The sequence below is a fragment of the Erinaceus europaeus genome, chromosome 9, assembly GCF_950295315.1.
Source record: "Erinaceus europaeus chromosome 9, mEriEur2.1, whole genome shotgun sequence".
Taxonomy (NCBI): domain Eukaryota; kingdom Metazoa; phylum Chordata; class Mammalia; order Eulipotyphla; family Erinaceidae; genus Erinaceus; species Erinaceus europaeus.
The window spans coordinates 94269068-94295241 of NC_080170.1; the positions used below are offsets into that span (position 1 = coordinate 94269068).

The 26174-nt window shown below is 39.0% G+C and overlaps 1 protein-coding gene across 1 annotated transcript in view; it reads left to right on the forward strand.

Moving 5' to 3' along the window:
• MYH15 (myosin heavy chain 15) overlaps nucleotides 1-26174 on the forward strand; it is a 184432-nt gene that overhangs the window by 154978 nt on the left and 3280 nt on the right. Inside the window, 5 exon segments of the mRNA XM_016187700.2 lie at nucleotides 6381-6573; nucleotides 7801-8004; nucleotides 12497-12622; nucleotides 14715-14885; nucleotides 20668-20772. Of these exon segments, the coding sequence (XP_016043186.2) occupies nucleotides 6381-6573; nucleotides 7801-8004; nucleotides 12497-12622; nucleotides 14715-14885; nucleotides 20668-20772 (799 nt within the window).

Sequence of the window (26174 nt, forward strand, 5' to 3'; positions counted from 1 at the left end):
AAAATTATTTGAGTTTGAGGTTTAATTGGCAACTTACCATAAAGATGTTTGTTAGACAACTTTAAAAAAAATAGCAAAACCAACTTGTTCAGATTTTCAATTGAAATGACCTCTTTCCTACCTCCAATTTTCAGACAAAACTCCCCTGGAGGGCAATTTTTAAATGAGGATGTCAAACCAAATTTGGCCCTCTGTGTCCTTTGAGTTATCTTTGCTCTCATCTCTGGCATTTTCCTCTGTGGGACTGTGTGCTGAATTTTGGTCTACCTAAGAGGCTCTGAGTCAGTGCTGAAAAAGATTTTTTTTTTCTTGAGGAAAGGCAAAAAACACTGTGCCTTGATATTTGCCCTACTTCCATCCATGAGGAACAAAAATGAAAGTCTCCTTGTGAAGTTAAGGTGGGGGGACATATCTCATTTCAGGTAACGTCAAACCTGTGCCTATTAATAAACCCAGCCAAGGGAAAGTGAATCCTCAGAGAGTCTGCTTCTTGTCAGGTACATGTGAATGTCGTAGAGCCGTTCTCCAATTATAATAATCTTAGTGCACAGGAAGCTGGAGATCCAAACAGCTAGGGCTGGAAGAAGAAAGAACTGAAGACTAGGCATGAACTGTGAAGGGTCTGAAAAAAGAAGGGGCGGACGGGAGGGAGGGAGGAAACTATTCATGAGTTTTAGTTAATGATTCATAATAACTATAATGGTTACTCTGAAAGGGAAAGATGAGCATATCTTACAAAATATCACAAATTCTACTCCAGACCCTTTCTGCACGAGTGCTTTCTGTGAGTACAGCTTGTACCAGGTTTAATCTGATTTAAGGGTTAGGGAAATAAAGGGGTCTGAAGGAAACTGAACAGAATGCCTAAGGGAAATTGGAGCAAAGCATAAGATCTTCAGCAAGCAAAGCTAAAGCATGTCCATTAGAGAATTTCAGGAAACTGTTGACTCTGTGAAAAACAAGGCTTATCATCCTAGTGCTCATAAGCCATGGGAAACTCCATAAAAACTGAAGAAGTTGATAACAGAACCCAGGAAACCAGTGGAGTTATGAAAACAAAGGAGAGACTGGGAAGCAGCTGCAAAGCCTTGATAGTGCTGCAAGCAGGGTAGCTCATTCAACTCCTCATTGTCCCATGCTGATCTTGCTTTTCCACTGCGTGAGTGAGAATCAGTTGTATATGAGCTGGACCTGGAGCTGGTGCTGAAGAGTATGAGTAGGTGGGATTATACGCTGAGTCCTTTTGTTCAGCAGACTTTTGAATGCTTAATGTTAGTCAGAAGTTGTGCCTGTTGGTCTAGCCCTGTTGGTAGAACTGTCTAAATGTTTATGGATGATAAGTTCATATCAAAATAGTTTGCAAATGTTACAGTTAGCATAACTAGAAGTAGGGAAGTTGTAATGCACTCACTGATGTGTGAAAGGAAGGATCCTTGGTGACTGACTTTGGTCCTCTCGATCTTAAACACAAAGGAGATATGACATCAATGGCCAGTGTGAAGGCCAGTGGGTGTCAGATGAGGCACAAATCTAGGTTGAAAACTATTTGTAGTGTGTCCTGAATCTTTGGGGATCACCGATTATTTCAGATGCTGAAATATGTGAGGGTATTTTATTCTTCCCAGATACATTCGAAGATGTTAGGGAATGAGTGTTGCAAATTCTTTATGAAAATGCGTATGTTAGCTTTGGTTTGATCACCTACATATCAAAGTGTTAGACAAACATTTTCTGTATGGGATCAGTGTAGGTCAAAGAAGAAAAATAATCTCAGCCTTCTTCAGAGCTCTGGGTGAGTCTATGAATTAAACTGACATAAGAAAGATGAATAGGAAACAAGAAGACCCATTTTATTAGATTTTTACATGTTCATGGGGACATTTATAGGAGAATAGAGACCAAGGAAAGTAATCAGAGTAGAAAGATTTTAAACTTTTGAGACAAAGAAACAATAACTTGAATAACTAGTAAGGTTTGGAATTGAGGGGCCATGTGGCAAAGAACCAATGTGGTCTATTTGTACAACCCTTTTGACTCTCGGTTCTCTGTCTCTGGTGAGAAAGATGTCTCTCCTTCCTGGTACATGGATGAACCTTTTCATGTAGAGATAAAATTTATCTCGTCATTCCGGGAAAAGGGGCAAATGAGGGAAGAACAGGGTCAGAATAATATTCTTTGTGGCTTTCAAGTACTTTGAGATTAACCTATTTAATATGCCAAGGTGCCATAATTTGCAGCTTTGTGTCTTATTTTAAAAAATATTTTATTTGCTTATTTATTGAATAGGAACAGAAAGAAATTAAGAGGTGGGGAGATAGAGAGGGAAAGAGAGAGATAACTGCATCCCTGCTTCACTGCTAGTGAAGCTTCCCTCTGCAGGTGGAGACTGGGGCCTTGAACATAGTAACTTGTGTTAATCTTGCACATGGTAATTTGTGGATTCAACAGGGTGTTCCAACACCTGGCCCCTGTGCTTTAATTACTTTACTACCTTTTTTTTTCTTTTAAAAGAGACAGAACTGCATCAAGGCAGAGACAGAGAGAGACAGACACCACAGCACTGAAGCTTCCTTCAATGCAGTGGGGGCTAGGTACAAACCTGGGTCATGCACATAGCAAAGCAGTGCACTACACAAATGAGCTATTTCACTTACTCAGCTTTTTGTCTTAAATCCATCAATTGTAAGTATATATAATTTATAATATATTTATATATGTATATATATTTTAACTTTGTGAGCTTATGTGACTGTAGTTTGTAGCTTGAAAAGTAGCCATAGAAAAATAGGAGGGGCCAGGTGGTGACGCACCTGGTTGAGTGTACGTGTTACAATGCTCAAGGACCCAGGTTTGATCCCCTGGTTCCCTCCTGCAGGGAGAAAGCTTCACAAGTGGCGAAGCAGGGCTGCAGGTGTCTCTCTGTCTCTCTCCCTCCCTATCGTCCCCTTCCCTCTCAATTTCTACCTGTCTCTAAATAAATAAAGATAATTTAAAAAAAAGAAAAAAGAAAAGAAAAATAGGAAATGAGATGAGTGTTGTGGGATTTGACTCATGGACTGTAGTTTGCCCAGCCCTGACCTGTAGACTTAAAATATCTAGTTATGCTCCATCATTTTTCCTTCCAGTTGGTTCATTCTTTTGTACTTAGTGATGTCAAACTTTGCTCTTGGTCTTCATTTACAAGCACCATCTACTTAAATTTCTTTTATTGTCCAAATCTCTGCCAGAAGAATACATTTAAGTCTATTATTATTCCTAAGTAAAATATTTTAGCATGTCATCGGGAAGTATTATCTCAAGTTCTGGCATACTATCTAGTAAGAAAAATGCCTTGTTAATCATTTTAAAGTCTAATAATATTATTAGAATGAAGGAACATTTTATATTTCTCTGACATAGATGCATAATATTACATGAGGACAAAATAACCTCTTGAGTCTACTATTCATTTAAAATCACTTGCTTTTCAAGATTTCAGTTTTTACTCAGATTGTCTTTTTTATATTTATGTATTTATTTATTTTCCCTTTTGTTGCCCTTGGTTTTTTGTTGTTGTTGTTATTTTAGTTGTTGTTGTTGTTGTTGTTGTTGATGCCATCTTTGTTAGATAGGACAAAGAGAAATGGAGAGAGGAGGGGAAGACAGAGAGGGGGAGAGAAAGACAGACACCTGCAGACCTGCTTCACTGCATGTGAAGTGACTCGCCTGTAGGTGGGGAGCGAGGAGCTTGAACTGGGCTCTTTATGCTGGTCCTTGCGCTTTCACTATATAGGTGCGTGCTTAAACTGCTGTGCTACCGTCCACCTCCCTTGTCTTTTTTTTTTTTTTTTTTTGCATTTGGATTCTTCCTCAAAATGTATTTCACCTTTCATGGGGAAAATAGAACTCTTTACTATATTTCCCTGGCTTTGAGAGCTTCATTTTTCTTAATGAATCTACCTGATTGGGGCGGGGGGGGGGGGCTGCCATTTAAAGATTTCTTGACTCTGCATGAGATGTGTTGATTATTTAGTAACCATTCTCTAGACTTGTATCAGATTGAAACCTCTCAAACCCAGCACTTTCTACGTGTCTTCAGGCACTTATGATATTTCAAAAAAAACAACTATGGGAAAAGTATAGTTGGAAATGTTCAAGTTGTCTGCTAAAGAAGAACAAATGTTTGAACAGAAGATTTTGACACCAGTCTATGGATGGTTTTGTGTTTCTGTGTAAGGAGTCAGGTGTGGTTTTAAAAAAATGACATTTGCCCCAGTGGAAGAAAAGTTTCTAAAAGCTTTTAGTGATATTGAGTTTAAGTAGTTTGCAATGACTACCTTAACAAAATGTATTGACTAGTTGACTTAAACAACAGTTCTGAAGGCTGGAAGGAAGTCCAGGATCAAAGTGTCAGCAGGTCTGCATTCTCTTTGGGTCTGTTGTCAGCCACCCTCTTATATCCTCACATAGATTCTGTATGTACACATTCCTCTGTGTATATCCAAATCTCCATTTAAAAAAAAAAAGGACATCAGTGAGTCTGAGTTCAGGCCTACCATAAGCACTTCATTTTCACCTAAATACCATTTATTTATTTTTTTCTTACAGAGCACCATTTAGCTCTGATTGTTGGCAGTGCCAGTGATCAAACGTGAGATCTCTCAAATGCAAGTCCTGTGTGCTATTATTGTGCATTTTCCTCTAGATACCTCTTTAACTATATCCCTGTATATAGTCATACTCTAAGGTATTATTGTTAGTGTTTTGACATAGAATTTGGGAGGAGGTGGTGAGCAGAGGGACATATCCAGTTCATTGTAATTTCTATTCATTTATGTACTGGTATTCTAATAGGATTCTGATCTGGGAGCTGAACAAACAAAGAATAGACTGGCTTTAGCATGCAGGGTTCAGACAAAGAGGTTGGCGGGGGACAGCTGCTTACCCTGGGCTCTGAAACCAGAATTATGACATGCACACTTGAACAACTATTTCATAGTCTTACCCCCACTTCCTCCCTACTATTGGAGAACAGGATGGTCATAAAAGGGGCACTTCCATATGGGATGCTTACCTTACTCCTCTTCCTCCTTCTTCTCCCCCCCACTCTAGTTTTAGCCCTTCCTGATTAGCTTCAGAGCTCAGGACCCAAGGTCAGTGGCTATTCCAGGTGGAACTGATTCTGACTCAAGATGAATACATGTTAGCTGTTTGTGCTGGTGGACTCTGTGAGGAAAAAGAATAGTAAGGCTCTTCCTTTCTATGCCTTGTTTGATTTGTCCAGCATTAAGCCCTATTTCACAGGGTGAGTTTAATACAAGGTACGAGTTATTTATAGTAGTTAAATAATCTTGACTCATAGCCGGCACATCTTAATGCCTTAAAGCTATTAAAGTTTCATATACATGACCCAGGTTAAAGCCTGGCCCTTGATACATTAAAGGAAGTTTTCGTGCTGTAATCTCTCTCTCTCTCTCAGTGTGTGTGTGTGTGTGTCTCTGTCTCTGTCTTGAACAAATGAGCAAACAAAAATCTATTGAAGTTAATTTTGCTTTCTGTTGGAGCTCAGTGTGGGGTAAAATAGTACAGGATCATACAAGTTAAAAAGCTATATGAACAATAATTGGAAATACTTCTACACACGTTCCATTGGCTGAAATTTAGTCTCATGGCTCCAAGCTAACTACAAGAAAGCTGCACAATAATTACCAGACACTACTCCATTTTTACTACCTTATCAAACACTTATTTATTGTCTAAATTTCTATAAGACTATGACGTATGACAGTTTCAGCATAGGGTATTTGTTATTCTGAGGGAATACTGAAGTAACTGACTATCACACAGCAGTTGGTTTTTTTCAGCCAATTCCTGGTGAAAGATCATGATGCTTGCTACTTTGGAAAGTTACAGATATATAGTTCTTAAAAGTAGTATTGCTGTCACTCAAGACCTATTCCAGTTTGGGTGACTCTTTGCTGCCTTGTTTAGATATGTTTCATCTTTGAAAGTGGTTTAAATATTATGATGGTCTGAAAAAGCATCTTTCCTTCAGTTTTGAGCACTGCAGTAGCCTGGTTGTATAGCTTAGACAGTCCATGGGGAGGTCTTAGCTGGGGCTATGGTTTGTCTACAGGAACCTCAAAAAGATTCTGGTGTTTTCCTGAGCCTTCTGAGAAAACAACCTAGGAATCTTATTTGTTAGGATGCTTACTAGCCAAATCCTTCGACATCTATGTTTCTAAAACAAAATTCTTTAGTCATGTCTTGATAATCACCCATATATTTTTTTTCTGGAATTAAAAAAATTTTTTTTCTATTTCCAAAAGTGTTAACACAGCAGGTAACCTTTTTTAATTTAAGTGCATGATTTTCCCCTCTTAATTTTATTCTAAAATTAGGAGGAAACAGCAGTGTGCTATTGACTCCCTGCAGTCGAGTCTGGATTCAGAAACTAGAAGCAGAATTGAGGCTACCCAGCTAAAGAAGACCATGGAAAGGGATCTCAGTGAAATGGAGCTCCAACTAAACTGTGCCACCCAGCAGGCATCAGAGGCAACCAAATCCCTGGGTCAGCTTCAGATTCAAATCAAGGTATTTTCAAAACGTAATGAGGGGTCAGGGTAAGAATGTCTCTGCTTATGAAACAAACAAACAAACAAAAAGCATGTTAACAGATTGGATTGAACAGCAGAGGTGAGGGTAAAGTTCATAAACTCACAGCTTTCTAAGACTTGATGGCAGTGAAGGTTAAGGTATGGAATCCTGGAACTGTAGCCCTTTCTTACTATCTTCATAGAGATTTGTGCAGAAATTTAAATATTCATAAGCTTTTATAGCAAATGTTATAAAATTTATAACATTTCATGTCTGTTGAATCAATTATTAATAAATTTTGGCTTGAATTTATGTCTTTTAAAAATTCCTTTTGTAATTCCACAGCTTTCTCAGCCACTCATCTGTTGTTGGGCACCTGGGTTGCTTCCAGGTTTTAGCTATTATGAATTGTGCTGCTATGAACATAGGAGTACACACCTCTTTTTGGTTGGGTGTTATGGAGTCCTTGGGGTATAACCCCAGGAGAGGAATTATTGGGTCATATGGAAGGTCCATGTCTAGCCTTCTGAGAGTTTTCCAGACTGCTCTCCACAGAGGCTGTACCAATTTATATTCCCACCAGCAATGTAAAAGGGTTCCTCTGTCCCCACATCCTCTCCAGCATTTGTTGCTGCTGTCCTTTTTGATGTATGCCATTCTTACAGGAGTGAGGTGGTATCTTAGTGTTGTCTTAATTTGCATTTCTCTGACAATCAGTGACCTAGAGCAGTTTTTCATATGTTTGTTAGCCTTTTGGATCTCCTCTGTGGTGAATGTTTTGTTCATTTCCTCTGCCCATTTTTGGATGGGGTCATTTGCTTTTTTGCGGCTAAGTTTGCTGAGCTCTTTATATATTTTGGTGATTAGTTTCTTGTCTGATGTCTGGCATGTGAAGATCTTCTCCCATTCTGTGAGGGGTCTCTCTGTTTGTTTAATAGTTTCTTTGGATGTGCAGAAGCTTTTCAATTTGATGTAGTCCCATTGGTTTGTTTCTGCTTTGGTCTTCCTTGCAATTGGGTTTGATTCATCAAAGATGTCCTTGTAATTCCTTTGTATTGCTATTTTAAAAATTTATCGACCCATGAGGGACTGGAAATTAAAAAATAAATAGCTGCAAAAAATTAAATGAATTGCTGGAGCTATAGTTAGAGTTGGAATGTACAGGTGCATGTCCTGCTAAACCCAGAGGGATCTATACTCAGCCTGGTATCTTCTCTCTCTCAGGACCTTCGGACGCAGATAGATGACAGCACACACCTTAATGGCCAGCTGAAGGAGCAGGTAGCTATGGCTGAGCATCGCAACTCCGTCCTGCAATCTGAACTGGAGGAATTGAGGTCCTTGCAAGAGCAGACAGAACGTGGATATAGGTTAGCGGAGGAAGAACTCCTAGAAGCCACAGAAAGAGTCAATCTTTTCCACACCCAGGTGGGGACCTATAAACTCTCCCTGCTAGATGGAACAACCAATTGATGACGGTGGTTTCCATACAGGGCTCAGCTTCAGAGCACACACAACTACCTGACCAGCTCTTGGGTGTTGCACAAGAGACATTGTGAAAGCTTTTGGCAGCTGAGCCCAAAATACTTCTCAAATGTGCCACTGTCCCTAGGGCTGTTGTAACAAAGTACCAATAACTGGGTGGTTTTGAGCAGTAGATATTTTCTCATAGTTCTGAACTCTGAAGTCTGAAATCAAGGTGTTACCAAGGTCATACTTGCCTTTGAATCATGTAAGGAACTTCCTTGCATTTCCCTAGGCAATTTTCTCCTGTCTTTTCCAATTGCTTATTGGTGATCTTTGGTATTCCTTAGCCTACATATGTATTTTTCCCCTTTATTTTCATTTCCAGGGTTATCCTTGGGACTTGGTGCTAGCAGTACGAATTCACTGATACAGGAGGCCATGCCATTTTCCACCCCACCCCACCTTTTTTTATATTTTGCTTGACAGAACAGAGAAAAATTGAAAGGGGAAAGGGTTACAGAGAAAAAGACATATGCCTGCAGACCTGCTTCACTCATGAAGTGTCCCCACTGCAGCTGGGAAGCAGGGGCTTGAACCTGGCTCCTTGCACGGTACTATGTGTGCTTGTCTGTGTTTACCACTGTCCTGCTTCCCCAATTTTTTTCAGTTCTATATTTTTACATGGAATTTCCCTGGTGGCATTCATATCTTTCCTAAATAAAATATTTCTCTCTCAAATTTTTTTCTGTGTCATATAGACATAAGCTGTATTTGGTTAGTCCCCCTACCTCCCCCAAGACCTCACTGTAACTTGATTACTTATGCAAAGATGTTATTTGCTTATAGAAAATGTGTTGTTCACAAGAATTACATGTGGTGGGGGGAGGCTAAAGGAGGTTGAAAAAGAGACTGGGTACCAAGTGCCCTATGGAGGAAGGATATGACAACTGGTGAGTGGATGAGGTGTGCTGACCTATTTTGGGGAAATGTGAAGCAATATCCCTGTGATACTACAGTTTTCTTTTTTTAATTTTTATTTATTTACTTATTTCCCTTTTAGTTGCCCTTGTTTTTTTTATTGTTGTTATAGTTATTGTTGTTGTTATTGATGTCATCATTGTTGGATAGGGCAGAGAGAAATGGAGGAGGGGAAGACAGAGGGGGAGAGAAAGATAGACACCTGCAGACCTGCTTCACTGCCTGCAAGAGGACTTCCTAGCAGGTGGGGAGCTGGGAGCTCGAACCGGGAACCTTACGCTGGTCCTTGTGCTTTGTGCCACGTGTGCTTAATCTGCTGTGCTACTGCTGGACTCCTGATACCACAGTTTTCTAAAACAATATCTCCTTAATAAAAATTAACAAAGGGTCATTAAATAAGCCTTCATAAACTGCACCATTGCCTGCACTTTTACATAGTATAGGTACAAAATGTCTCCAATGCCCCACAAAATGTCATGGCCCAAGTAAATGAACTAGGGAGCATTTCTGCAAATAAGGTGCTTGAGTGAGCACAGTCCTACAAAAAGCCTTCTATGACGATCCTGCACTGAGACAGATGTACAAAATGTTTTATCTGAGTTGTGAAGGAGATGTAAGAAATCAGCCAGGTAGAGAGAAAAGTCAAGGACAGAGGCATGGGGAGAAGAGGGAATTTGGAATGTTAAGGAACACTGATATATTCAGTGAAGCATAGGGCAAAGGTAGCAGAGGTCATCAGAAATGAAGCTAAGAGACAGGTAAAATTGGGTTACCAGGGACCTTGATTCTGCCATCAGTAGTGTTTGAAATCTCTCTTGTAGCAAATAGAAGTCCATTAATAATGTTTGAGTAGCTGATATTTTTGCCAGATTTACATTTTTAGAATTTTTTTCTGGTGAGTGCTGTGGAGGACAGATTAAGACAAGTAGAGGCAGGAACAGTCCCACTCAAGAGTATTTAGAAATGTCTGTGAAAGCATTTGGGTTACCATAGTGACTGGGAAGTACACATGGTAGCATTTGGTAGGCAAGGTCTAGAGGTACTAATACTCCAATAATGCACCGAGTAATCCCATATCACAAATTGTTTTCCCTCCCACGTGTGTCCCCACTGAGAAATATTGGGTGAAAGAAAGTATAAATCAGAGATGTAGCAGCTAGAAGTCATTTCAGGGAGTTTGTGCCTCCTGCTTGAATTTAAGTTCATGTATATGACACAACCCTGTTTAGAGCTCTCATGCCGCACAGGACTAATAGGAAGGAGTTGTAGGCTATGTGCAATTCCCAGCAGACTCATTCAACAGTTTCTTCATCTTTGAGAAAGTTATCTAAGTACAATGGGCATTGTTATTATAAAGTAGAATATTGAATTTTTTTAAATGTAAGTTATGGGGAACTGGGGAGATAGCATAGTGATTATGCAAAAGACTTTCATGTCTGAGCCTCTGAGGTCTCAGGTGCTCCGTTCTTTAAAACAAAATGTAAAGCATTCATTCAGTCAGGATATGGCTCAGCAGTAGAGTTCAAGCCTTGCATGTGTTCAGCCCTGGGCACAGCAAACGCTAGAAGAAGCAGCCCTGGGCACTACATAGACAAAGGGATGATCTTAGCTCTTTGTCTTGTAAAAAAAAGTAACTTACCCACTACTAATGGGTACTAAATCACTATTATTAGCAAATTTGTCATGCCTGATAATGCATCTGTAGGTTCTATTGTGATAGACCATCACTAACCTAGAGAGATGAGGGTAATCAACCAGAAAACATCAGTCAGAGAGAAAAGAATATAGATATATTAGAAACCTGGTCTCTAGGACAGAATTTCTGAATTCCACATGTGGAAGAAACAGTGGCACAGAAATGCATACCAGTCCTAAAGCAGAATCTCAGTAATGGGGGCCAAGAATCAGGAAAGACTTTACATGTTGCTGCTTCCTTATCCTGAAGACGAGGATGATATTATATTGCCCATACAGACCTCTTCCTCATCTTAGCCAGACAGTGACACATCACAATTACTAGCACACTTAATCCTTTGATAATGTAGCAAGCCTTTTATGGAACATTGTTAGCCACTTCTGCATTCCTAGATCACTAAGTTAAAGCAAACGCATGAGGGGAATTTTATCCTTGGCTGAATACGTATGTCACTTTTCAAATCTCAGTTGTGACAATCTAAATTGTCCTTTCACATAATATCTGCTAACCCCTTTCTACTCTACTCCAAAGAATCAAGAAAAGAGTCATTTAGTTTAAAACAGCTTATACCATTTTCTCCCTAGCAGATTTTAAATTATTCATTGTACAAACAAATCAGCATTTATGCCTTTACTTTCCTTTACAAAGAAAGCACTTCTGAGCAGTTACATGCAGTGAGCATTCAGGTGATTCTTCAGGAAGATACACTAACCCCTTCACTTGCCCCCAACCCCCCCCCCCCCAAGTAAAGCCAGAGTGAACAGTGGGAGTGCATAGAGCCTGTCTCTCCATAGGACAGAGTATGGCAACCTTGATGAAGATGCTTCACATCATGAAGAAGCAAGCTAGAAATGGTGTGACTAGAACATCTTTTTTTCTGTTTCCATGGTTCAATCCTGCCACCAAGAGGGGCACTGGTTAGAGAAAAGTATAAGTACAAAGAGGAAAAAATGAAAAGTAGAAAGCCTGTGCCTTTTATATATTCTCTCTATGCTATGGTTTCACACACTCAGAACAGCTGTGCTTCAAACATGGACCAAACAGCAACAAAAGAAGCTTCAGTCTTTGTTGTCACTACCCAGGAAGGAAAGAACTAGGGCAACACCAGTCATGGAACACAGAATCCTCTGATATAGTGTGGATATCTGAGGACTGGGGGATGAGGCTTATTTGAACTGCTTTTCTAACTCACTGCTTTGTCAAATAGGAAGGGAGGTAGATAAAGAGGGAGATTTTTTTTTTTTCCTGAAGCAATATAATGGGAACTAATTTTCATTCCCCAATCCCTACTCCTTAGATATCTGCAGTAGACCTTGATTTCTGCTCTGGGCCACTTGCTTTCTCCCCTCAAAAAGTGCATGTGTGTGTGTGAGTGCGCGTGTGTGCGTGTGTGTACACATTCTCTCTCTCTCTCTCTCTCTCTCTCTCTCTCTCTCTCTCTCTCTCATTCTCCCCAACAAATTGAAAACTAAACGTATGTTTGGTGCTTGTAGATCACCTAGATTGACTTCTTCATTCTAATGAGGCTACCATCTCCTTAATACTGAGTCTCTAATGGATGGAATCCTCCTGTTCAAATAGCCGTTGATGGCAAAGGAAAGCTTTTTAATGAGTCCTGCTGGGATGGAAAATATTATTTAACTGAGAATGGATGCTCCCTCCCCCTTGAGTGAAAACATACTCCTGGCAAGAGCCCACTCCTAGTACACATTCTGAACCAGGCTTGTTGTATGCATTATTGGTTTCAATGTGCCTAATGACAGTGAGACTCTCACTTAGAACACAAGTCTCCTGAGTCAGAAGAAGAAACTGGAGGTTGATGCTGCCAGGATGCAGAAAGAAGCTGAAGAGGTGATACAGAGGTGTCAGGATGCTGAGGAGAAGGCTAAGAAGGCAGCCTCTGAGGTGGGTAGTTGACTGCCCCTTCATTCTTATCTCCGCTGGGCAGTTGCCAAAAGGCAGAACCAGATCTGCAGCCAGAAAGGATTGCATTGATTTTTCCATATAGTTAGGAGGAGATTGGCTGACCTCTCTGTCTCTGTTCCCATTTTGAAAAATTAGGCCAATTAGCTCTTCCCCTTCAACCTATGCAGGCTTGAACAGGAACAGTTGAATTTCTATATGCAGAATCTTATGAAAACAAGAGTTTTTTTTTTAAGTTAAGGCACTTTCCATTTGTGAATCAACACATCTAGTGTCTAAATACAGTTCCTCCCTGTGTTTCTTTATAAACAGAAATTTTCCCAAGGTCATGGATAGTTTTATCATGGTGAGCTAGAAAGAATGCTAATTTTTCTTTTCTGTTCTTTTCTTTTTTCCTTTTACCTTTTCACTACTGCTTGAGTATCAAAGTAGGGTTGGTAAAGAGGAGCTTCAGGACTGACACATCTCCTTCATTTGGAAGTTTCAAGTTGTTGATGGTGGTGCTTTTCCTAAATGACACCAAGTATAGGATTAGCTTCCAGCCTTGACTGCACCTCTGTGGGAACAGTCTTTAGACTACCCTTTGTACACACCATGTGGATAAATGCAGCATTTTGTAAAAGGGGCATATTAAGCAGAAGGTAACACTAAGCAAACAAACAAAAAAAACAGGTTTGTGTAGAGAGGATCTAGCCATGCAGGTCCCAAGGCTTATGAAATGAAGCTTTGGATTGGTTTCAGCTTCTATTCGCTAGTTCTCATCAAGCAGTTTCATGTAGTTCATCAAATTCACAACCACATGCAGAAGTCCTGACCTTGTTATGTGATTGGAAGCTGATCCTCTTGCTATAAATGGTAGGGGAATTGGGAAGACAAGATATTGAATTAGATTTTGCTTTCACAGTTTTAAAATTCAGAAGAGGGAAAGACCTTGAGTCTGTTTACCCAAGCTATTTGGTACTTGGGGAACTAAACAAAACCTTTACATCAATTGCTAGCTACCAGGTCAGTGTGGCATCCACCCCCCTGGTAGAATAGTGAAGAATGCTCATAACTTAGCCATACTGTATCAGGACTTTTGCTGTCTGATGAAAAAGCAATGTGTAAAAACTTGAAAATGTTTGCTGGCCAAGGGGAGAATAGCACTGCTTAACATTTATGAAAATCCATACAGGTTGAAATGAATGAAAAGAACTTCTGTTGAATAAAAAGAACTTCTACTACTTGGCAAATTCATGCAGTCACATATTATAACAAATTTATCTACCCAACCTTACCTCTGTATGATTTTAACACAGTTGAAAGATGAACTTGTTATTCCCCCAATCCAGTTCTCCAATATTAGTTCTGAGTTTCAACTTCACATCACAGAGCCCGAAGTTGCCTCTCTAATTCGTTCTTTGTCTTCACCATCTGCACAAGTGTCTCACACTTAAATTGTGCAGATGGCTGGTAACCTCACAGACAGAGAAATTTTGGCTGGAAGGGTAGCACTCTTATATTAAATGCACTGACAGATTTATGAAACAGTTTTTAATAATTTCATCGAAACACCCAGCCTTTGTACACACATCTAAAGTCAAGAGCAGGTCTCACAAGTGAGAATTAGCCTTCCTTGTGCCAGATTACTGGTACTGACAGCATCTGCTGCTGCCAAATTATTGAAGCTTAAACTTGTTTGTGGTTGTGAATCACAGATTTATAGAAGATGTGAAAAAGATTTTCATAGGCACTATTCCATACTTTTCCTGAAGTATGATGTTATAAGGCATGTCCAAGTTCTTTATTCACTAAAAGTTGTTGCTTCAGTTGGTCATCGTTCTTTTTATATAAATGTAGTGCAATAATATTTATCTTTGATCTGTTTCCACTACCCTCCCCTAATCTCTTCAGAAACTCCTGCTATCTTTGTTTTCTTACTGTTAGCAAATTGAGGGTTGTAGAGGTTAGAAAGACCTTGGTGGGAAGAGATTAAATATACAGAAATAAAGGCAGACATCTAGTCAGATGAGAAACTGAAGATTGTAGATAGTACTGACTTTCAGATTATCCTGGTTCCCTTCTCCCTTTCTAGGCAGCAAACTTGTCAGAAGAACTGAAGAAGGAGCAAGATACCAATGATCACTTGGAGAGGATGAGGAAGAATATGGAACAGACAATACGAGACTTACAGAAAAGACTGGGTGAAGCTGAGCAGACTGCCCTGAAGGGGAGTAGAAAACAAATCCAGAAACTAGAATCCAGGGTATGAGTTCACCTGTGTAATGACAGCATCTTGACAACTCCCACTACAAGCTTTTGTTTTAGATGCTATACGAGATATTCCCAACTTCCCTATCACTTTTAGGTCTTCAAGAACAGACCTTAATATACCCATTCTTGTTTGACTTTGGGTCACCAGATAGGACTTTTCTTGAACTAGATGAAATATGCCTTCACTCTTTTTGCTAAGTGAGAATTCAAATCCCATTCATCTCTACTAGTTTTTTCTGTGGTCACTACTACACAGTTTCTAATCACACCCTCAAAATAGTGCTTCTGAATTTGCTCCTACTATTTTCTCTGTGAGAATGTCGATTTTCCTCCCCCATTCTTTTCTTCCTTCCTTCCTTCCTTCCTTCCTTCCTTCCTTCCTTCCTTCCTTCCTTCTTTCTTTCTTCCCCTTCCTTCCTCCCTCCCTCTCTCTCTCTCTCTCTTTCTTTCTTTCTTTCTTTCTTTCTTTCTTTCTTTCTTTCTTTCTTTCTTTCTTTCTTTCTTTCTGTTGTTTTATCAGAGTAAGGACCAGGTAAGACTTTTCTTGAACTAGATGAAATATGCCTTCAATCTTTTTGCTAAGTGAGAATTCAACTCCTCTCATTCATTTCTACTATCTTTAGTTTTTTCTGTGGTCAGTGCTACACCATTTCCAATCACACCCTCACAATAGTGTTTCTGAATTTGCTCCTACTATTTTCTCTGTGAGAATGTCGATTTTCCTCCCCCATTCTTTCCTTTTTTTCTTTCTTTCTTTTTTATTCCTTTCCTTTTTTTTTCTCTTTTTCACTCCCTCCTTCCCTTCCCTTCCTTGCTGTCATTATTGAGTTTCACTGTTCCAAGTCTACATTTTTACAAAGAGTCTGAAACAAACCGAGAAGGGAAGATGACTGGCACCAAAGTTTCCCCCCAGTGCAGTGGGAACTGGGCTTGCATGCACAGAGAATGCCTGTTTCTGAAGGTCCAGAGAAAGGAGGGAAATTACTGAATCAAGGACCAATGAAGGTATAGTGAAGGTTGATAGAGTACTTGAACTTCAGAGGAGCTTTTAATACCAAACTGGAAGAAAATAGGACTTAAAAATAGAGCTTTAAAAAAGTTATTGAATCAGTTCCAAAGATGATATTCAGAAATGATCATATTCAAAAGCTGCATGAATGGAAAAAATATCTGGCTGGATTTGATGATTCAGAAGAAACTCTGAAAAATAAAGTGATGCCTTTGCACTTTTATGGTATAGCAATACACTGAAACACCAATACCATTAATGGTTCATTTGTATAATCTTACTGATTAAAAAGGAAGGAGAGGGAGTCAGGTGGTAGCTCAGCGGATTAAGCACACGTGGTGCGAAGTGCAAGGATGAGAGTAAGGAGCCCAGTTCGAGCCCCTGGCTTCCCACCTACAAGGGTGTCACTTCACAGGCGGTGAAGCAGGTCTGCAGGTGTCTGTCTTCCTCTCCCCCTCTCTGTCTTCCCCTCCTCTCTCCATTTCTCTCTGTCCTATCTAACAATGACGACATCAATAACAACAATAATAACTGCAACAACAATAAAAAAACAAGGGCAACAAAAGGGAAAATAAACAAATAAGTATAAAAATATTTTTAATAAGGAAGGAGAAAGAACTTTATATATCTTCTGGAAACTATACCTTGAAACATAATAATGATAGTAGTAACAGGCAGTTTTTTTCTTGTACAAGAGGTAATATGAACACATGTTTACATTTGCTTAAATTTTCCAAAATAAATGCTGACAAGAGAAAATGAAAAAAAATAGCTACCACTGGTTAGGAATGTGGAGATAAAAGTTAGGCCTTCTGAATTACCTTGATTGTTGTTTTGATTACAGAATTATCTAAAACACTTACATGCTTCACGCTTTAAGACCAAGTTTAAATCAAAGAGAAAAATAAAACAAAGCAAACCCTAAAATTTTAGCACAAATGGAAACAATTGAAGCTAGCTGTATAGCAAGTTGGGGTCATAAAATACACACAAGAAAAGATTATTCCAATAGCTTTTAAACATTATATCTGTACATTTGTCATATCTAAGGCCAAAAGAGAAAAAACAGAGTAAATAAAGCAGACTTCATTTGTATTTTCAAAATAACAACTATATATATATATATATATATATATATATATATATATATATATATATCCAGCAGCATGCATATAAGAAGCAAAGTTTTTTTTTAATTAAAGAAAAAGCATATAGGTATAAAATCAAGTAACTTATAATCCTTTCCTGTAAAAATAGATGACTGATACATTTCCAGGATTTTTTTTTTTTTTTTTTTGCTTCCAGGGTTATTGCTGAGGCTTGGTTCCTGCACTATGAATCAACTGCTCCTGGAGGCTGTTTTTTCCCTTTTTGTTGTTTTGTCATTGTTGTGGTTATTATTGTTGTTTTTGATGTCGTTGTTGTTGGATACGACACAGAGAAATGGAGAAAGGAGGGGAAGACAGAGAGGGGAGAGAAAGATAGACACCTGCAGACCTGCTTCACTGCTTGTGAAATGACCTCCCCTGCAGGTGGGGAACCGGGGGGCTCAAACTGGGATCCTTACTCCAGTCCTTGTGCTTTGCGGCATGTGTGCTTAACCACTCTGCTACCGCCCAGCCCGACTGATACATTTCTGATTCAACATTAAGATTATGAAATTTTTTAATTGAGAGAGAATGAGAGAGAGAGATAGAGAGCTGAGTATTGGAGCACTATTCTACCACTTATGATGCTCTATTTTACTTTTATCTTTCTTGCTTTAATGTGGTGTTGGTACCAGTAATCTTACACGTGCAAGACATGTGCCCTATTGCTGAGCTGCTCCTCTGGATCAAGGTTGAAGAACCCATTTTTATTTTTAATATCTGTCCAATACTGTGGCCCAAAGCCATGATACCTCAGTAGCAATGAGCTCCTGGAAAAAACAGCTAATTTTCTTGAAAACAAAATCATGATACCATTACTTTTTTAGAATTTCATGTTGAACTATGTATGATGAAGCTTAAATGCTATCTAGGATTTGCTTCCATAAAGTGATTTTTTCTCTGAAGAATTTTAAACATTTCAAAAGAATAAAACAAAACCTTAGAATATACTTTATAAAAGTAAAAGGAGTCAGGGATGGGGGCTCTCATGTTGCCACTGGCAAAACTATTTGTGGGGTTCCTATCTGATGGGGATCCAACATAATTTTTAAGTGGGCCTTATTCACAGCGAAGTTTCACTTCTTGGAATCTCCCTTTCCCAGTGTGATTTCTTAGGAACATCAATAAGTGTGTGGCTGGAGTAGATGGAAAGAAGTGAGTATGAGGTGGGGTCAAATAGTTCATGTCGTAGGTCCTCACTGAGAAAGTAACCATTTGCATCAAGAAGACATGGCAAGGACTGAGACCTCACTAGGTAGGATGTCTGCACTGCTGTGCAGGAAGCCCAGGTTCAAACCCTGGCACCACATAAGAAGGTGATATGATAGTGGAGGAAGCTTTGATGCTGTGTTATCTCTGTCTGTCTGTCTATCTATCTAAATGAAAATAGTGCTGGGGCTCTAGTTGGGGAGTCCTGAGATTCCCAAACAGACAAGATGGTCCTAGACCTCGAATAAATCCCTCTCTGCATTGTTATTGGTCATCTCTATCAGGAACAACACAGTGGACCCCCCTGTGGGCCCCCATAGGACCTTGCCATTAACATGGATCAACCACAGTAGAGAGTGTTCCATCCTCGAAAGGGACGATGGACAACATACTCCATCTTCCACCTGAGGAAGATGGGTCCTAAAATTGGGGCAGCTTGGAACGTTCCTACTCATGACCATAGAATGTGAGCTCAGATCTACAAGGATGCAGAGCTCACATAGGCTTCTAAGCTGAATATGGGCCCCAGATCAGATCAAATCGATGGGATTTATAGTCAACAATATTTATATGCCTTTCCCATATTTGGGAATTACTCTCTTCCCTCATCCAGCTTTCTGGTCCTTTTTCCAGCCATGACATCATCTCCCCAGACAATAACCTGGGTCTATCTGCATATCAGATGTCAAGCTCAGAAAAACAAAAACAAAAACAAAACAAAACAAAAAAACACTAGTATAGTCATGGGCTCTTTGGAATATGCCTAAAATAGGTCTACTAACTATATACAAAATGGAGACCCCAAATCTTCATCTGCACTAATCCAGCCTTTAGACTCATGATTAGTCAACAATTTGTTTGGTTTTATATATTAACTCTTCTTTCAGCCACCAGGTTCCAGATGCTACCATGATGCCAACTGTACTTCCCTGGGCAGATGACCCCACCAAGATGTCCTGGAGCCCCGCTTCCCCAGAGCCCCGCCCCACTAGGGAAAGAGAGAGACAGGCTGGGAGTATGGATCGACCTGCCAATACCCATGTTCAGTGGGGAAGCAATTACAGAAGCCAGACCTTCCACTTTCTGCATCCCATAGTGACTCTGGGTCCATACTCCCAGAGGGATAAAGAATAGGAAATCTATCAGGGGAAGGGATGTGATACGAAGTTCTGGTGGTAGGAATTGTATGGAGTGTACCCTTCTTATCCTATGGTTCTTGTCAGTGTTCCCTTTTTTCCCAGTGAACTGGGAAATTATATACACACGAAGTCCTGATTCCACAAAAAAAGAAGAAAAATAGGACAAGAATCTTAGTATGTATCAAAGAGTAAGAAATATCATTTCCCAATCATCTCTCAATTCTATGCTTTATTTCTCTTCGTATCATTTATCACCATAGAACATATTCTATATCTTACGGTGTTGAGTGTGTTTCCCCTTATTATAATATATACTTAGGTAGGAGAAAGATTTTTGCTTATTTTATTCACTGCTATATCCTTACGCCTGGGGTCTGCTGTGTGGTAGACATCAAATTTTTATTGAATGAGAGTTGCATTAACCATGTTATATTACTCTGCAAGACTCTAGGCAGATTGTTAATCTGTCTGATTGCTCTACCACAAAGCAGGCTGTGTGATAAATGTGTGGCATAGACTCAGGATCTAATATTTGTAGAGTCAGAATTGAACATGGAACAAGAAGCTGAAGATTAGCATATTTTCTGGATCTTGAAAATGTGCTAAAAATAGTTTATCCCTCCCTATATACTTATAATTAATTTCTCTGTGTGTGTGTTTTGTGTACATTTATTTATTTATTTGCCTCCAGGATTATCACTGGGGCTCAGTGCCTGTTCTATGAATCCACTGCTCCTGGTGGCCATTTTTTCCATTGTTGTTGTTGTTGCTGTTGTTGGATAGAACAGAGAGAAATTGAGAGAGGAGGTGAAGAAAGAGAGGGAGAAAGAAAGATACCTGCAGACCTGCTTCACTTCTTGTGAAGTGACCTCCACCTTGCAGGTGAGGAGCTAGGGACTCAAATGGGATTCTTGTGCTGGTCCTTGCACTTCACACTGTGTGCGCTTAACCTGGTGGACTACCATCTGGCCCCCTGTGTGTACTTTTATAATCTTAAAAGGTAAGCTTATCTATCACCTCTACATGAATTGGCCTCTCACATTCTTCTGAGTCTCGACAGTTCTTTCATAATCTCCTATAATTCAATCAACTTGTTTTTTGTCAAGGCAGTTTTCCCAGGGAGACTTCCTCTTTACCCAGAAGGAGAGTGGACACATCTTCCCTCAGTGATTTCACTCTATTTCAGTGATCATGCCAAGTGGTATGTACAGTGCCAATCTGGTTTTGTTTGCTGCTCACCTGTGGCCTGAGATTCTGGCTTCTTTGCAGATTCGTGAACTTGAAGGTGAACTGGAGGGTGAGATTCATCGCAATGCAGAGGCACAGAGAGGTGCCTGCAGGCTGGAGCAGTGTATCAAAGAACTGACTTATCAGGTATGCCTGGAAACCACTCCCTGTTTGTCTGATTGGTCCCTACCCTGGAAAAATGTGCTCCTTTAGGCTTGAAATGGGCTGCCAAGTCTGCTGCCCTGCTCTCTCTGTCTCTGTTCTGATTCACCCTGCCAGGGCTCCTGTGCTATTAGTGGCTTGGGTTGCTCCGTTTACAGAGCTCTCAGGAAGCAAAATGTGGCAGCAAGTTGCAATTAGAAGTGAAAAGCTATTTATATTGCCCTTGTTTTTTCACACATAATGTCTGCAGCACTTTCAGAAAGATGCTTTCCTGTGTGAGGCTGAGTGAGAACAATGTGTAAATGAAGTGACTGGCAGAGACTAGGGTTGGGTACTCAGCCAGCAGGTTACATGACTAAATCAGAGCAGGGGATAGTTTCACTCCTATTTTCTGGTTACACAAACACCCCAGGGCACCAAGGACTCTGGTTTGTTGCTGGCACCAAATGGAAACATAGCAAATGCTCATGAGAGAATTCCAAGTCTTTCTTTCTGACTCTTGTCTGTTGACTAACTTTGGTCTCACACAAATAATTGAAAAGAGGCAAGGAGACTTTCTAGAAGCAATTGATACATTTTTAGAGAAATAATATGGCTTCCCCCCCACCCCCCAGAGTATTGCTCAGCTCTGGTTTATGGTGGTGTGGAGGATTAGGCCTGGTATCTTAGAGCCTCAAGCATGGGAGTCTGTTTCCATAACCATTAAACTATCTCCCCTGCCTAAGAAGTCATATAAACTTGATTCACAATTTTTATCGTTTTTTTAAAGCAGAATCTGGATCTTGTGCATATTCTATCTCACTGCTCTGAGCTTTTTTTTTTTTTTTTTTTAAGATAAAAAGAGAGTGAGGAAACACTATTTCGCCAGAGTTTCCTTCAAATCATAGCACCTCCCATGTGGTGTTGAGGCTCAAGCCTGGGTCAAGTGCACAGAAAAGTATATGCTCTACCCATTAAGCTATCTCCTCCCCCATTTTTTCCCTGAAAATTTTATTTTCTTCAAGTGGAGAGGTCTCTCAACTCCATGATAGCAAAGACACTTGGGTATTTGCCATTCTAAATTCTAACATTTTCCTGGCTCAGGGAAGGTGCACATATTTCATTTGTGATGATCCTAGAAGTCAACAGTCTCTTTCTAGTCTTTCTAGCCCTCCCTGTATATAGCTCATTCCAGTCCCAAGTCACCCATTTTTATAGTAACTCTGACAGGACTATTTCAAGATCTGCCAGTACTGATTCTAGTTCCTGAAGCTGAGTTGTTGTTGGAGCTGTCAAAGACTTCCTCCCTTGCTGCAGGAAGGTTAGTGTTGATAAGGTAGCTGAGCACTTCAGAAGCATCAACTTGGGCTAATTAAGATGAAATGAGCTACTTGCACAGCTCTTCTTTGGCGGATGAGTACTGCTTTTCTAAGATGAGTTAGTCTGACACTTCTTCAGCCCATGCTAGCTATATCAAAGCCACTGAGAATTGAGCCTGCAGTATGTGTGGCAAAGGAAGAAAACACCTTGAGAACATAAAAGCTGTGCTCTCCTAACTCTTCTTTTGAGGTGATGGGGGAGCCACTGTGTTCAGGCTTGTTAGTAATGTCTGGGTTTCTCTATATTTTCATTCCTACAGATTATTCTTACTGTTTTCTTCTGAAAGCAACCTCATTATATAACAAAATGCTAAAGCTATACTTTTTTTTTTTTTTTTTTTGTCACCAAAGAACACATTCTTGTTCTGTTGGGGCTTTTTGCAGTTTTATTTATTTATTGGTCTTGGTTTTTTTTCACAGTAGTAATCCTAGCACTGATATGGAGGCTTATTTCTTAATTTCTTCCAAGTTATCTGCACAGTATTTAGAATATCACTATTCAATTATGCAGTAATTTTCAGCTACCTCATCAGATAACAATTGAGCACCTATTCTATGCAAGACTAGACTCAGCCCTGTAAGTTTAAAGAAGCATCATCTATCAGGATTATCTATCTATCTACTTTCTATGATAGCAACATCTGTCTTTGAAATATGTAAGGTAGAGGTTGGCAAAATAGTTCCTAGTGTGTTGCTTTGTCATGTGTGACCCAAGTTTGAACCTTGTCCCTACTGCATTAAAGGAAGCTTTCATGCTGAAATCTCTCTTCCATCTATCTCTACTGAGAGAGAGAAGAAAATATTCAAGGTATATTTGGAGTCCAGTAAGTCTTCTTTTAATATCCACATAGCTATCATGGGTAGGATGTTTTGTGACATCATATCATAGGGCCTGGTAGAAGCTTTCACTTTGAAAGTGATATAAATATCATTTTTCTTTGATACAAAAAATTTCTTGGGAAAAATTCCTACTACAATTAAAATGGAATTCAATAGGACCCATCCATTAGTAGTTCTATGGTCAGTTCCCAATGAGCATGCCTCCCCCCACCCCGCCATACTGCTTTAGTATTTGCAAATTCATCCTATTTTCTCAATTGAGTGACCAGGACAGTGTTCTATAAACTACAACATAAGATTAAAAACTTAAAAATTATTATAGAAGGTAAACATAGTTTCCCTGGCTCCTAATCTCTATGCACATGTTTCATTTTTACCTTCCACTGCTTCCTTTTTTTTTTTTTTTTTTTCAAGAATCTGTGTAACAGTGTTACTTCATCCCTACAAATCTGCTAATGAGTATAGGACAGCAGTACCTTAGAGATATTGTGGGTTTTGTTCCAGACCACCCCAACTAATTATATTTAACATAAATCAAGATACATAGTATTTTGTGTTTTGCAACACACACAGAAGTTGTCATTCCACTACTTTATAATTTACTAACTATACAGTAACATGTAGCAAGTGAGAACAATGTACACATTTTAATGTAGCATACAGCTCATGCTGTTGAATAACCTCATAATAGACATCCTTAATGAAGTGCTGCCACAAGCCTTCAGTTTATAAAATTGTATGGCAATAAATTGATGCACACTAAGATGGTTGCCTCTATCTTCATTCTTAGGGATGAGGCAAAATAATTTTCTTTTGGATTCTACAGGAACTAGAGGGTTAGAAATGTTAAAAGATTGGTTAAAGGCAACACTTGGGAAAAATCAAGGATGGATTAGAAGACATTTTTAGGCCACAAGCAGGATGGAATAGAAAACATTTTTAGGCCACAATGCAAGTTTGACATTTTCAAAAGGAAAGGGTGAATGAAGGAGGATTGCATAGAATGACACTCAGACCACAGTGCAACTCTGAGCAAGTCTCTCACAGAAGTATCGACCATAAAGAAGTCCCAAATTAAGCGGAAATGGCCAGGCCCTGCTAACTCTGCTGTGCCCAGTTATTGGCTGTGGGCTACCTGAGAGTATGCGCTTTTAATGCAAATGCTATAGCTGATCCCACAGGCACTGCAGTCAGAGGTTATCAGGTAACTGCACTCCTCACAGTTGAATAGCAGGTTCTCTCCTTGAGGGGGAATCTGAGCAGTGCACAACAATGCCTACTGCAGTAAATTTATGCCTCAAAGCTGAGAAGTGATCCTAAGTCTCCTAAAGACTTTGCCTTCTCAAGTGGGAAGAACATTATTAACATCAGCAAACATTTCTCACTTTCTGTGTGGCCTCTCTGACCACCTCCCTTTCTCAGCAAATTGGTTATAAGCAATGAAATCTCTACTGGTTTTAGAATTTCCTATAAACATACTACATGAATCTTCAAGTTTATTAAACCTAGAAAGTGGAGGGATAGATAGATGAAAACAGAAAAGAGGTTTTATTTAAGAATTAGACTCTTTTCCTAACCAGGTTGTTGTGTGTAAAACATTCCTTGCCTTAGTAAGTTAGTTAGTTATAGATAGTAGTTACTATCTATAGTTATATACTATACTATAGATAGTATATATAGTATATATAGTATATATACTATATACTATAGATATAGTATATACTATACTATATCTATAGTAGTTACTATAGATAGTAACTTGAGGTGGGGAGAAACAGCTTAAGGTTACATACTTATATGCATTTATTTATTTTAATGGAATATTATTGACCTAGACTCTTTTATTAGGTATGAATATATAACAATGATTTTATATATGTATACTTTTCAAAACAAGTATCATAATTAAATTTAGTTATCATGCATCATATGATATAACTTTTTTCCTTGAATGAGAACTCTCTTAGCAAATTTAAAATATACAGTGCTGTATTACTAAATATAATTGCCATGCAAGGCCATGAATTATAACTCCAGAACTTACTCATCTTATATAGCAAATTTGTTCCTTTTGACACTTTTGCCCATTTTTTCATACTCTCCCCACCCTTTGGCCAGTCATCAAAATGTTTTCTACATCCCTGAGTTTGCTTTTTGTTATAGATTTTTCCCCATATATATAAATAATATCATATAGTATTTGCCTTATTCTCTCAAAATTGTTTCACATGACAATATATCCTTAAGATTCAGTAACTTGTTGCCAATGGTAGGATTACCTTCTTTTACATGTTCAAATAATATTCCAAGGCATATATACTCCAAATACTCTTCACTCATCCCATTGTTGATTGACACCTAAGTTTGTTCCTTGTCCTAGAGATTATGAATAGCATTGTAATGAAAGAGTGTTTACTAACATCTAAATAGTGATTTGACTCCTTTGAATCGTGCAGTGTTTTTTTTTTTCCTTTTTAAATTTTTTTTAAGAACCTCCATATAGTTCTTCAAATGTTCTATGGATTTATATTCATGCCACTAATGCACAAGCATTCCTGTTTCTCCACACACTAACACTTGTAATTTCATTTTGATAGCAAACATTCTAACAGATATGAGATATTTAGTTGTAGTCTTTATCAACATTGCCATAAATATTAATGCTGCTGAACAGCTTTTCATGTACCCATTACTCATCTGCATGTCTTCTTTAGAAAAAAAAATCTATCCAGATACTTCTATTTCAAAATCAGATTGTTTTTGTACTATTGAGTTGGATGAGTTCTTTATTTTAAGTAGAATTCTCCTTCTTTCTGATAAATGATTTTTAAATCCTTTCTCCAGTGTTTCCTTATTTTCTGTCCAAATGATCCACACATTGATTGACATTGTTAACACTATTTTAATGCATTGGTGTCTGTTTTTTCCTTTAAGTGTGTTACATATTTAGGTGTACCTATATTGGCTACACAGATGTTTACACGTTATATCTTTTTGTTGATATAAGTTACATTGTGCCTCCTTAGTCTGTCTCTCTTTAAAATTTCTTATTTATTGACTGACTGATTTTTAGTGGAGTTAGGCCTCACATGTATAACTTCACTGCTATGGGTCACAGTTTTCATTCAGATAGAGAGATAGATGGAGGGAGAGACACCACAACATTGGGGCTTCGTCCATTGCCATAGC